Source organism: Pimephales promelas, chromosome 24 (genome assembly GCF_988280905.1).
Source record: "Pimephales promelas chromosome 24, fPimPro1.hap1.1, whole genome shotgun sequence".
NCBI lineage: Eukaryota > Metazoa > Chordata > Actinopteri > Cypriniformes > Leuciscidae > Pimephales > Pimephales promelas.
In genome coordinates, this window is record NC_142792.1 from 13403491 (window position 1) to 13417689 (window position 14199).

General features: G+C 37.8%; 1 protein-coding gene and 1 long non-coding RNA gene across 3 annotated transcripts; one reads left to right on the forward strand and one right to left on the reverse strand.

The window, feature by feature from the left end:
* Positions 1–4: 4 nt before the first annotated feature.
* On the reverse strand, positions 5–13279 carry impdh1b (IMP (inosine 5'-monophosphate) dehydrogenase 1b). 2 transcript variants are annotated; one of them, XM_039668314.2, is made up of 16 exons: positions 13036–13279; positions 11300–11398; positions 11153–11227; positions 7155–7203; positions 6066–6167; positions 5909–5983; positions 5599–5805; positions 4598–4685; positions 4245–4444; positions 3283–3373; positions 3098–3193; positions 2797–2940; positions 2576–2720; positions 2265–2408; positions 2101–2184; positions 5–2003 (listed from the first exon to the last, which is right to left on the reverse strand). In XM_039668314.2, exons 2-16 carry the CDS (start codon positions 11395–11397, stop codon positions 1982–1984), a joined length of 1620 nt encoding a protein of 539 aa, XP_039524248.2. In that variant the 5' UTR covers position 11398; positions 13036–13279; the 3' UTR covers positions 5–1981. The 2 variants fall into 2 exon arrangements, with proteins under 2 accessions (XP_039524248.2, XP_039524249.2); XM_039668315.2 differs by lacking the exon at positions 11153–11227 and having other exon boundaries at positions 13036–13278.
* LOC120476983 (uncharacterized) lies at positions 4637–11281 on the forward strand. Its single transcript, XR_016150097.1, has 3 exons — positions 4637–4718; positions 5370–5846; positions 11064–11281. It is a non-coding gene; the product is annotated as an uncharacterized LOC120476983 (long non-coding RNA).
* Positions 13280–14199: the final 920 nt, after the last annotated feature.

Here is a 14199-nt window from a genome sequence, read left to right on the forward strand (position 1 = left end):
AAAAAACTTTGCAAGTTAATTTTTATTTCTTTTCAATAATATTGAACAGGATAAGCAACTTCAGTTGAGTACGCTGCAGTAAACAAACTTGGCTCTTGAGTTGTCAAGACTGTGACTGTGGGCAAAGCAACATACTAACAACAAGCAAACATCCAGTGGATTAAAGGATGCAAACTAGTTTTTGTACATCGTCATACTGATAATGTTATACAGACTGGATAATAGTCCACACATCCAATGCAAAGAATGTATCATTTCTAAACAAAAATCCTCTAGTAGAAAATGCAAAACAAATAGTACTGAAAACGTATTACAAAAACACTTAAAGGGTTAGTTCACCCAAAAATGAAAATTCTGTCAGTGTTTACTCACCCTCATGTTGTTCCAACCCCGTCATCTTCGGAACATAAATTAAGATATTTAAGATATTAAGATCGCTCCTGCATACAGTCCGTAGGCTTCTTGAGGGACTGGCTCTTGCTGTCCCCGAAAAGTCATTAGTCTGACTACAGGCCCATGGAGAAGGAAGTGAATAGTTGAAATAAAGTCGTTATTTTTGTTGTTGTTTTTTTGCGCACAAAAGTGTTCTCGTCGTTTGATAAACTTAAAATTGAGCCACTGTAGTCACTTGGACTATTTTAACGATGTCTTTAATGACTTTTCGAGGACAGCAAGTCATTCCCTCAAGAAGCCTACGGACTGTATGCAGGAGCGATCTTAATATCTTGAATATCTTAATTTATGTTCCGAAGATGAACGAAGGTCTTACGGGGTTGGAACAACATGAGGGCGAGTAAATACTGACAGAATTTTCATTTTTGGGTGAACTAACCCTTTAAATCCACATGGATGACATGCTTCATTTGGCAGTGATAATTATATGAAGCCATAGGATCTGGCAAGCACAAGTCGTGTGTTTTGGGTTAAGACGAATGTGTCCTTCATTTATTACACAATACAAGGCATGTCTCAGGTTCACCCAAAACGCAAAGCTGTAGGGGATGTTTAGATGACATGGACAAACATATCCTGAGAGAGGACCAGGATACTCACAGCATTTATTTGGCGTTTATAGAAGAATAATTGTCAGTTAGTGACAAAGAAATGCACTTGACAGCTGTATAAGTAATAGAAACATTGGCTATTAAAAAAAGCATGCAAACTAAAACTCTTATACCTGTTCTGCACTCAAGAATCGCAACTGCAATAACAGATCCCATAATCAGTATTCCCAAGAGCCTGCATTATAAGTCAGCCAGCATTACCTGACCTTGATCAACAAACCCAGTTTGTTCCAAAATAATCCAGACACAATGCATGACACTCAGAGCAACTACGTATATCTACAAATAACGGTTTTGGTAATAATTTTGAATATAAATCGTACCCAGTTACAGGACCCGGCAATTTCGGACATAGAGAGATCTGTCACACTGATAGTACAATAAACATTTAACCATCACAAAATTGACAATTTTCTACATACATCTGATTTCTACCTTCGAAAATAAAAAATATATCATTTAGCGTCTTCAGCAGTTACAAATCTACTAAAGAAAAGATTGCCTCAAGTATAGCTGGAGCACTTGGTTTCACAGCTGTCATCATTTTGCAGGTGGATATGGAGATATAGAAATTGATGCTGCAACATGGTCGAATCAAGTTTGGGAGAAGAAAAAAAAAAGGCTTCGCTCCAAATACCGCCTTGTTTTTACCGGTCGGATGCAAAAACCCACACTCAGGCAGCTTTTTGGCAACCCTGATGCTCCCTCGAGTGCAACTGCCATGTTTTTGGGGATTGAATTGGTTTGAGGTCTTGCTCTCAAACTCATTTAATGCTTCTCTTCTCCATCTCTCACTGTGGTGGTTGTGCCTGAGGAACGGTGAAGAGCAGAGAAGGGGTGCTGGCAGGGTGGGCTAAGTTCTAGGATTTGTCTGAGGTGTTTGGTCACTGCTTCTCATCCGTGTTCGGCCCATTCCATCAGTAAAGTCGCTTCTCATAACTATGGATACAAAAGAAAGTCGTTTCAGAGAATGATACTGACCTTAGCTTCGACATATGAAGGTAATGTTGAGCGCTGGCACCCTCTGGTGACTTACGAGTGAAGTCCATGCACACCACCCTCCACCTGAGCAGACATGGTCCTCTTCTCGAACTTCAGCTCTCCAGAATACATCATGGAACTAAACATGTAACAGTTTAAGAATTTTTATAGTGCATAAAAACAAACCAAATGCACAATAAACCACGGACACATACTTACCGGAGCACCGAGAGGCTTTTCGCGCCAATGTCTTGGCAGCCGTGTTGGATTCCAGCAATGAGGTATGGGGCAAATTTATGGATTGAGCCTTTATCCTGCACAGAGCCTGAAACTCCTTGAGCCACCTTCACCTTATCACCCTCACTGCCAAGACAGCCAATCAGCACACAGAAAGAAAGGTCATGTGATATTATATATCATATACTGCACACTGAGTCACATAATATTTGTGTTAAGATAGTATTTCATTCTGTGCTTCCTATTACTGAATAATTTATGTCCAGTGAACAATGTACTACACAAACACACACCTGAAGTATCGTTTTTGGCTGCTGGTGTTCTTCTCCATGGCATCTAGTGAGCCCATTCCTCTGTATTTCTTCAGTCGCACCCCATCTGAAAAGAAATACTCGCCTGGAGCTTCTGTGGTGGCGGCCAGCAGAGATCCCATCATCACTGCAGATTGAATACATTTGTTTCATGTAAACAGACATGGTTTGTTTTTTTATTTTAACTGTGAAGTGTGAACTACCTGTCGATGCCCCCAAGGACAGGGCCTTCACCACATGGCCGACCGTCTGGATGCCACCATCTGCGATGACCGGCACCCCAAATCTTCGAGCGTATTCTGCCACCTTATACACGGAGGTGCCCTGAGGTCGTCCACATGCCATAACTACGGGAAACAGATGGACACTCTTCAGTAAGTTTTTAAATCCACATTTTAATGCTAATATTTAACACAATTATGCCCATACACCCCAGTTTACATCCCAGGCAACAGGTGGGTAATATGTTGAATGTACTGTATGTGTGTGAGATTAACTCCCAACCTTCCTGTGTGATGCAGATTGAACCACAGCCCATTCCCACTCTCAACGCATCCACGCCTGCGTCTATCAGGTTCTTCGCCTGAGCAGCTGTAACCACTGCAGAGAAAGAGAGAGAGAGAGAGACTGAAGTCAGAGGGAACCAAAGAGAGCAACTGCTTATTGTAGTAATATAATCTTATATTCACCATTTCCTCCCACAACCTGCAGCTCTGGGTACTTCTGCTTGATGTAATGGATCATATTAATCTGGTATACCGAGTTGCCTTGTGACGAATCCTAAAAAAAAAAAAAAAAAAAATGATATACTGTAGTGATGCTAGTGGAGCAGTTCGAACACTTTTGAAAAAACTTGTGCTGATAATTTACTCACCCCCATGTCATCCAAGATGTCCATGTCTTTCTTTCGTTCTTCAGTTGAAAAGAAATTAAGGTTTTTGATGAAAACATTCCAGCATTTTTCTCCATATAATGGACTTCAATGGGAACCAAACTGTTCAAGGTCCAAATGAGAGTTTCAGTGCAGCTTCAAAGGGCTTTAAACAATTCCAGACGATGAATAACGGTCTTATCAAGCGAAACGATCGCTCATTTAAAAAAAAAAAATAACTAAGTTTAAGTTTTATAAGCTCAAATGCTCGCCTTGCTCTGTTCTGTTCAACGAACGAAGCGAACAAATTGACTCGGAAAAAGATTTGTTCATGTTGATGAGCGAGTTCAAACAAGAGAGTCCTGTTATTTATTTATTAAATGAACGATCGTTTAAGACCCTTATTCATCGTCTGAAATCGTTTAAAGCCCTTTGAACAGTTTGCAGTTTGCACTGAAACTGTCTTTTAGACCTTGAACCGTTTGGTTCCCATTGAAGTCCATTATATGGAGAAAAATCCTGGAACGTTTTCATTAAAAACCGTCATTTCTTTTCGACTGAAGAAAGACGGACATCTTGGATGACATGGGGGTGAGTAAATTATCAGCAAAAGTTTTTTTCAAAAGTGAACTACTCCTTTAATTGAGAGACCAAAATAATTCCAACAGTTTTGGCTTTACTTTTATCTTGAAGATAATCCCCCTTCAAGCATTAATAAACCAGCACGCACCACCGGATTTACAAAATGTACAACTTACAACGTAAGTGGCTTTGACCTACCAGAACCACTACATCTACCCCAGACTGCGTGAGTAAGTCCAGACGGTATTTGTCGTCATCACGGGTGCCGATGGCGGCACCGCACAACAGCTGTTTGCGAGAATCTTTGGAGGCCAGAGGATAGTCCCTGTTCTTCTTCAGGTCTGTGCGGGCTATAATGGCCACCAGTTCATCCTTGTCATTCACGATGGGCAGCTTACCTGTACACGTAAACAAATATAACCTTTTGAGAACTTTTAAAATGGTCAAATACTATATTCTATATAGTTTCCTGTGGTTGGAAGTACAAATTTGAGTACAAATGGAGTACAATTTCATTTGATGAATAATGGTTTGTGTTTGGGTGTTCTCGCCTTTTTTGCTGCGTTGCAGGATGTCATTGGCCTCTTTCAGTGTGACACCAGCAGGAGCAACAACAAGATCCTCTCTTTTAGTCATGGCCTAGAAAACGATTACAGTTACACAGCCATAAAGGTACAGTATGCCAAGCAAAAGTGATCCTAAAACTAATCCAAATGAATTAAGCAGTTTAGGCCATTTACTGAAGAGACATGATCGCTTTATATGATGAACAAATTGAACTTATGTTTATATTTATTATTTTTATTCTCTTGTTACGCAACACTTGAGCCTCCGCAAGAACCAATGAGGTCAATTCTAGTGTTAAGCAGCAGGTTTGAGTATCTGTAAGAACCAATGAGGTTCATTCTTATGTGTTCCGCAGCACGTTTGAGCTTCAAGCAGGTCCGGTTGAGCTTCTGTTTATGTTCACTGATCAGCGTTTATATGAGAATAAAAGCCTAAATTCTAGTTTTATCATCATATAAAGCGAAAATTTATGAAATTTGGACTGAACCGCTCAATGCATGTGGATTATTTTGTCTTTATGAACTTTTTGAAGCGTCACAGTGTTTGTTGCGTAATGTTTATTGTGTTGGTGAGATTTTTTTATATCATGGTTTCCACAAAAAATAAGCGATTTTAAGGTGCAATGTGTACAAATTGTGAGTGTCTATTAACAGAAATGCAATATGACATCCATAACTGTTTTCAGTGAAATTTATATCTACATAACTGAAGCGGACATGAAGTTCGACATATTGTGACGTCATGTTTCTACCGTAGCTGAACGCGAACAAACAGCGCAACAGAGCGCGTTTCGTTCATACCTTGAAAGAGAAGCAGCAGAAACCTAGAAGCTAGCCATAAACACTGTGAGTAGTCATTTTTCCCTTGTCAGTGGTGTAAAATATGTAGTTGGACTGTGTCATGTAATGTTAGTTCTTCTCCCTCGCTGTATTATGGGTTTGCTACAGTATGTGGGGAGAAATGTGCTGTACAAAGGCAGTCTAACCTCCTCTAGGGGTTTGCTATTATCTTTTTCAGACAGGAAATCGATGTCTCGTGATGTGACGATGCCGACCAGTTTGCTGCCCATCTTGCCCGTCTCGGTTATGGGGATTCCAGAGAATCCATGTCGAACTTTTGCTTCAAGCACATCACCTACAGTGTGACGAGGACTCAGGACCACTGGATCAGTGATGAAACCTTGCTCAAACCTCTGGAGGCACACACAGAGACCTTGGCGTCAAATATTAATAGGTACAAACACACACATACACCAACCTTACATTGAACAATTATGAAGGGGGATGCAGTCTTACCTTCACTTTGCGCACCTCGTTGGCCTGAAACTCTGGGGTGCAGTTATGGTGAATGATACCAATTCCTCCCATCAGCTGAGCAACAAGTCATAAATATACAAATTATTGATTGAGAGATGTCGGTCTAATCAAAAAAGGGGATCTAAGAGGAACTTACCGCCATGGCAATGGCCATTGAGGATTCAGTAACAGTATCCATAGGAGAGGAGATGAGTGGAGTCTTCAATGTGATCTTCTTGGTCAATGCTGAGGTCAGGTCCTTCATAAAATAGCATAGTAAAAAAAAAAAAAGTTTAAAACATCATATATGGGTGGGGATAAAATAAGGTGGCAGTGAAGGCCATGACCTTCATTTATACACCAGTGCTGAGAACTGTTCCTCTAACACTGATAAGCTCACAAACATTCCCCTTGCAACCTTCTACTAACAGCCAAAGTTCCCAAAATATGGGGGAGAGTGGCCTCATGGGAAAACAGACACCATAGTGGGAAATTTCCCAAATCTATGGTTCAGTGAAAGCCAGTTTGTGAGGTCTCAAAGAAAAGTTAGACACAAAGACATTAAAGCTGTTATTACACCAGCCTCCGCAAACCCAAATAGCAGTTTCAGTTTCAATCTGGGTCATAGTGGCAATTGTTTTTGTTTTGAGCTCTGACCTCATTTATTTCATTATTATATTCAAGGGATCTTTAAAGCGCTACTGTGTGCCAAAGGCAATTTAAAAAAAGAAAACAAAAGATAATAGAGCAGAATGTTCAAAGTTCATTAAATTGTAATGTGTGTAGGTGGATTATTGCATAGAAAAGAAAAAAACAGAACACAATTCAAATTAAGGGGAGAAAAAGCAGCTGGTTTACGAGTAATTCAAAAGTGCTAAGTCAAATAAAGTCACAATAAGTGAAGTGATGCACAGTTATGGGAAATCCTTGGTCGCATGCAAAGTGTGGGGCTAAATACTACATTTTTGATCATTAAAATTAGTTAATTGCTATATTTAAAAAATGTTTACATCAATTGTAAAATACGTAACTCAATAGACCCTTCAAATTGACATTATTTTAGGATTGTAAGTTACTGTTACTTTTGTGAGGGCCATACGGACATTTAAAAGTAGCCACACAGCCATTTAGCTAAAAATAGTGAGTGCAGAGAAAACAGAGACGGGTAGATTAAACACACGCGTCATTATGAAAACAAACCGAATGAGTGAATAAAAGTGTGGAGGACACAGGCTAGACGACTCACCACTTCATCTGAGGTGAAGTCAATGAAGCCAGGCAAGATCAGGAAGTCACTGCAAATGAGACAGAGAGACAGAAAACAAATCAGTAACCAAGAATCAAATCATATACATTCTCTTGGAAGAGAAACGCAGTCAGTTTTAAAAAGCTTGGGATTTGTTAGATTTTTATTAATGTTTACAAGGAAGTTACTTGTGTTCACCAAGGCAGCATTTATTTATTCAAAAATACTCTAAAACTATTATGAAATAATAGTACTACAATTCTAAATAACAGCTGAATATTCAGCATTGTTACTCCCGTCTCCAGTGTCACATGATCCTTCAGAAATCATTCTATTCTGATTTGGTGCTCAAAACATCAATGTTGAAAAAAAGTTATTCATATTTTTTTTTTTTTTTGTAGTCATGATAACTTTTTTCAGCATTCTTAGATGAACAGAAGTTCAGAAGAACAGCATTTATTTGACTTTTTTAAAAGTACGTGTACATAGAGTGTACTTGCTTAAGAATAAAAAGAATAAAAGAAAAACGTCTTTACTGTCACATTTGATCAATTTAGTGCATTATTGCTGAATAGAAGAGTTCATTTCTCTCTTGTAAAAAAAAATACTAAAATAAATATAAATATAATAAATAAATATAAATAAATAAAATCAATAAATAAATATAAATAAATAAAAATTAATATATATATTACTGACCTAAAACATTTGAACAGAAGTACATAAATAGCCTCATAGGGAGAGGAAGACATTTTTTCAGATTAACATTCAAGCATAATGAAAACCTGATGCTGACTGCTTGATTCATGACATCTTAAATCAAGTGTGGTTCGTCTGAGGCACAGGCACATTCTGACATGCCCTGGCCTACATGAACCAAACCTTCCCCAGACTAATACTTGCATCTACCAATTTTACTCATACAAACAAAAGGTATCTGTCAGGAAGAGGATCCAATAGACACAGAGAGAAGAAGGATCATGAATATTTCATGTATACATACAAATGAACAGGGAGAGGCAGAGGCATCTTAAAGGACATAAACATATTTTCCCTGTCTCTTGTGGTGGGCTAAAAAAGGAGTCTGTGTTGGCTGGGACAGGGCGGGGTGTCTCTGTGCCCGCATGTGCTGGCCACACACCCCTAAACATCAACAACACAGGGTGTGAACAGCAGGAAAAGCTAGAATAAGTGAGGCTGTAAGGGCAAAAACAGACAGCCGTCCTGATTAAAATGTGCTCAAATCTAAATCTTTACCTAAACAAATCCAAGAATTGGTTTGAATGCCAGGAACATTGCAGGGAAACAATATTTGTGACACCATGTCCTATATAGGCACGGATAAGAAGTAGCGTCAAGCGATGAAAGCACCTTTAATCTGATTGTATCCTAATAAGCTGTGAATAGACTTTTCTTTGGTTGTTTTCTATTTGTTGTATAGTGCCGCCCATTGACTGCCATGGCCACAACCACTGAAATCTGATTGGTCCAGAATTTTCCATTTGATTTTTTTGTGATTCGCTCCTGTTGTTTTGACACTTTCTGTGTGTTCAGACCAAAGACTTTAGTCAACACGCTGAATTTGCTAAATAGTACAACAGCGCTACAGTCTCTCTGGTGGAATAAGAAGTCTTAGTTTTAGATGACTCAGACTATAAACTTCACTTGACACAAAGACGGTACAGACTGAAACCCAGACTCCCTCCAAATATGCAGAAGTACACGGTGGCGGTGCCAAATTTCACCAAAAATATGCTGACTACCGCTTTAAACCAGCCAACTCTGAACAGTTCCAGGTAACATGGTGTTCAAAACCTACATGGTATTTTGATCGAATGCTATATACTGTCTCCTAATTGTTCAGCTATATTAGGTTTTAATGAGCATTTGGTCCGACTGAAGCGGTTCCATAATCCAGTTTTGTCTTCAATGTGAGTTCAGTATCTGCTGATCATCCATACTTTGACGAGAAATGACATCTGACAGCATAACTCCTATTTATTTTCATTTAACGTCATTTGTCAAGTCATTCACTCTACTTTGATTCATTGATTCAACATGAATGTTCGTTCACTGACTAAAAAAGCCATTTGGATTCGCATTGATTTTAGGTTCTGCAGTTTTATTTCAATTGATTATACTCAAGCAAGATTCGATAATAGGAGGCAGACATCTTAGCCAGTTGGTAGAAACAGGAGGCTTTTAGGAAGGGGTTGATTTATAAATGATATTTCTAGCGTCATAAAACATTTATAGACAACTATGGCTCCATCCTTGCTAACTTAAAAGCAGTGTTGGGATCAATTACTTTTTAGTTAATCATATTCAAGTGATGAATTCAACAAATTAAGCAAATGTACAGCAAGTCATTATACTAACAGAAGAAAAGAAAAGTGAACTAATCATTTTTTCGTTTTTAATAGTTTTTTTATATATATATTTGTTTAAACAAAATGATATAGACCATTTCACAAGATGTAAACAACACTGGTCCAGAGGCACTTCCTGTTTCAGTTTTTTAACACTAAATAAAAGCTGGGATAAAATACAACCAACAGAACATTTAAAACTGAATCAAAAAGTTAAACAAACATCTTTAAGATGTTTTCTTTACATGTGAAATAAAGAAAACAGTTACAAACTGAAACAGGAAGTGCTTCTGGACCAGTGTTGTTTACATCTTGTGAAATGGTCTATAGTATACTTACTATGAATAACTTCATTTTCATAATATGTTTATAATATCGGTGCATTCTTAAAGGGACAGTTCACCCCAAAATAAATTCAAATAAAACCTGCATGACGTCATTTCTTCTGTGAAACATAGGCTAAATTAATATATTTTTTAGAAAATATATATATATATTCTAGGGTTTATGTCTAGGGTTTTTCCACATATAATGGCAGTCAATGGTAACCCAAAATGTTTCCTAAAATTATTTAAAATATTTTCCTACAGAAGAAAAAGAGTGAGTAAATGAAAGAATTTTCATGTTTAGATGAACTACCCCATAAAAAAATTAATCAAAATATGTGTAATACATTTTTAAATCAGATTTGATATTACTCTAATAGCTCTAACAGCTCAATGAACAGCTAGCTTCATAGAAGAAACAAAGAGAAGACAGAAGATCAGGATTGTGGGTTGTAATGTGGCAAAAAACATTGAGTCGGTTAAATAAATGAAGGAATCATTCAAAAAAGTACAACAAACCTGCAAAGTAACATATAGATGAGACATCTCGCATCAATACAGCAGAGGTCTGAGCCTCATGTGTCACATGCCCTACAAAGACAAAATTGTGCAAACACTCATGCGTGCGTTACACAAATCGATTCAACACACATGCACGTGTCAAATCTGTGGGTCGGGGGGGGGGGGGGGGGGCAGTCATAATTGTGTTTTCTCAACCCCCCCGCCCACGAGGGCAGCGTGAGAACAGTCATGCGGTCCACGATGCATCCCTACACGCTTTTGATTACAGATAAGATGGTTATAAAGATGGACCTTTCATCTTGTAATCTAAACCCTAAAAGCTGCACCGTTCATGAACTCACTGTCCTAATGTCACTCCTCAGGTCACAAGTTTGACCTGACAAAGTCAAAGATGACACCATTTGCTCTCCCTCATGTTGTTCCAAACCTGAATTACAATGAAAGTCAATAGGGACCAATCTCATTTGAACCCCCAATGTTCTTCAAAATATTTTAGAAAGGCACGAAGGAGAGTAAATGATGACAATTTTCATTCTTGAGTGAATTATCCCTTTAGTTTCTTAGAAAACCAAGTCAGTCATGCAAACTATAAATATAACCTGGCTTAACCAGACTAATTTATATAATAGAGCTGAAACCATGTTCCCCCACCAGAGATTAAAAAGCAAAATCTTTTGATTGTCTCCCAACAGCGAGGACCCTAAATAGACCGTCCTGACTAGATACTGCTGGAACGCTTGCATCACTAGAAGATGATGTCATGAAGGGCTGTGTTACTCACTTGTAAGTCATACCGTCCCCCATAGAGCAAAGCTCTTCCGCCGTGAGTCCGTCTCGGACAGACTTCTGTTCTGATCTGTAATGTGGATGCCCATTACATACGCACAGAGTATCACTCAGGGAGAGGAACCCAATGAAAAGTACTTACTTGTAAGTTAGACCATCTCCGATGGAAAAGAGCTGCTGGGCGGACAGTCCGTCATCAGGGATATAGCCCGTTCCTCCACTTATCAGATAGTCTGCCATACTGGAAATGGAAATACACAAACACAACCTGTATGTAACACACCGTTATCTTCAGTGCTAACCAGCCACTTTGCTTTCGATTGTAAAGTCATGTACTATAACTTCAATCATTTCAGCACTTTCTGCAAGTAAAAATACAATTCATTTTCTCCATATAATGGGGAAATGATTTAACAACTTCCTACTGTGACCTACAATGTTGTTAATCGATGGTTTATGCTTTTGTTGAAGCCATCATTTTTCATTAACGGAATCATGTTTAGCAGAAGAATTCTTGGAGAGAAACTACATTACCCATGATTCTGCAAAGAAAGCTCCACCAATCAAGAGAACTTTTTTTGAAGTTAGGGTTAGACTACATTACAAGAAAATACTATTTTTAACTTTCTACTTCAAAATTACGTGTTACAAGCCATTTCTTTGTAATTATTTGTGTTTCGGTGAAAATTGTCACCTAACTTTTATCAGTGCAACTGGTCTTTGTTCTTCCCTCAGTTTCTAACCATTTATTCATTTATATTCAATATTAACAGTGGTGACCAATGTAAATAACGATAACCTGGCCAAAAGCTTATAAATATAAATGACATTTATTTTTTACAATATTTACCCAAAATTCACTAAAGATATTTGACCACTAGTGTCCAATCAGGCATGGTCAGCTAAAACGCTAATTAAACACACCTGAACTAGCTAACCAATTACAATGTTTGAAATTACTTGAAACCTGCACACAAATGGAGCTGAACTCTTCAGGACAGGACGGTGGCCCTTCAGGCGCAGGTTTGGACACTACTGAACTAGTTTATAGCATATAGATTTTGGAAAGTTATGTACTTTCTTTATGCCAATAAGGATGCCATTGTTTTTTTTTCAAAATGTTTAAAATGGCTGCTATTTGGCTATTGCGATGTGGGTGTTTTTATAAACTGTGGCAATGTCACTGTTTTTATTGATTCTGTCTGAGGTCAAAATCTAAATGCCCAAGTATCAGCTGATATGCCACGCGCTATTGTCCCATTACGACCAAAAATCTGTGATCATTCCGGTCTTTACACATATGTGGCAATCTCAATTTGTTTATACGTTCGTTTAAAATCTTAGTAGGATTATTTTGCTGCTTTGAAAGCTGTAGTATTTACTCCAGGAAATGCATTGCTGAACCATTTTATTTGAGTAAAAAAGCACATTCAGAAGGGTGTCGTCACCAGGAAGCGTCGCATAAACTGTCTATATTAAACCACATGTTGCGAAGTGTGAAACATTAACAATGTTGGCAACAAGGCGTTTGGTTTCTGAAAACAAAATCGATTGACAACCGTATCGATGCTGCGCAACAATATTCCATGTGCACGCGCGATTTAAAAATATAACGGAACATATGTTGACACGTGCACAGAAACGAGAAATCATGGATTTTGTCTTTGAACGCAGTAATCTAACGTTACACACTCGCACTACTGGCCCGCTGACCTACATTGAGTAACTAAATGTAAGTCAGGGAAACCCAGAGTCTCCAAATCGAAACAAAAGCAAACTTTCATCTGGTGAAGATGTTCTTTGTTTAGAGCTCGTCCTGCAACACATGTCTAAAAGCGGCACATTTAACATGATACTTGAGTAAAAAATACTTCAAACCTTTTCTGTAGATGAACACGCGTGTTTCTGGAGCAGATGCGCGTCAGATGGAAAACTCAGTTTACTACTGTCTGTATGAGAATGTTATCTAAAAGAAAAAGGTTTATGCCTCTATATAGACTATTTCCCCAGTTTTCAGATCCTTGAGATGATCCCGTTTGAATTGAGTTTTTGTGATGTGTCTGGCTTTATGTGGAAAGCGAGGCAGACACAGAGAGCGCGCGTCATATCCTCACTGCTCCACATCCACGTGGTGACGCGATGGCATGGTTAACTCTTTCATTACCGCAACATTAGTCTGTAATGTATTATTTATGTACTCTATACTGTATGCTTACCCTAGTGAAAAAATAGTGCTGGGCAACGATTAATCGCATCCAAAATAAAAGTTTGTTTACATAATGTGTAGGTAGGCCTACTGTGTAGACTTAATTTTGTATGTAAATAGCCCACACACACATGCATATATTTAAGAAAAAAAATGTATTTATATATAATGGAAATTATGTATAAAGAAGTATGTAGAAGTATACATGCACATATTTCTTACACGTATAGCCTACATGCATATGTGTGTATTTATGTACAGAATGGTATAATAACTGCACACTAATAATCATTAGTTAAGCATTAGTAAAAAGTTAATTCGTCATTTATAAAGCATTAACAGACATTAATAAGCAGTTTATAAATACAGCTATAAATGCTCTTTTTCTTGATTTATAAGCATATCTATAATGCATTTAATAATTGTATTTTCATACTTTCTGTACTTTGATCATTTAATAATTTCTAAATGAAGTATAGCATTATTTACAAAACAGTTATTTAAGAGTTGTCAGTCATTCATAAGATCACTTAGAAAGTGTAAGTAAATACTGGTAGTAGCCAGTTGACTATTTTGTGAGCTCATCTATTCCTGTCTTTTTAAAGCATTTATAAAGGAGATTTAAAGGCCCATCAATCTTCTAAACAGTAAAATGTAACAACACAACACAGTGATACAGAGCATAGAAATATTTACTTTAAATCTCCTTTATAAATGCTTTATAAGGCATGAGTAGTCCTCACTTTAGATGAGCTCGCAAACATTAACTGACCACTATGCTTTATAACTACCCGAATTAACCCTTAATTACGGCATAAATACATGTTAATAAAGCA

Coding starts and splice junctions, on each gene's coding strand:
- impdh1b (XM_039668314.2), bottom strand. CDS start 11,397: ATGGCAGACTATCTGATAAGTGGAGGAACGGGCTATATCCCTGATGAC. Junction 6,168..7,154: donor ACTTCACCTCAGATGAAGTG/GTGAGTCGTCTA, acceptor TATTTTATGAAG/GACCTGACCTCAGCATTGAC. Junction 2,941..3,097: donor AATCTGCATCACACAGGAAG/GTTGGGAGTTAA, acceptor TGTTTCCCGTAG/TTATGGCATGTGGACGACCT.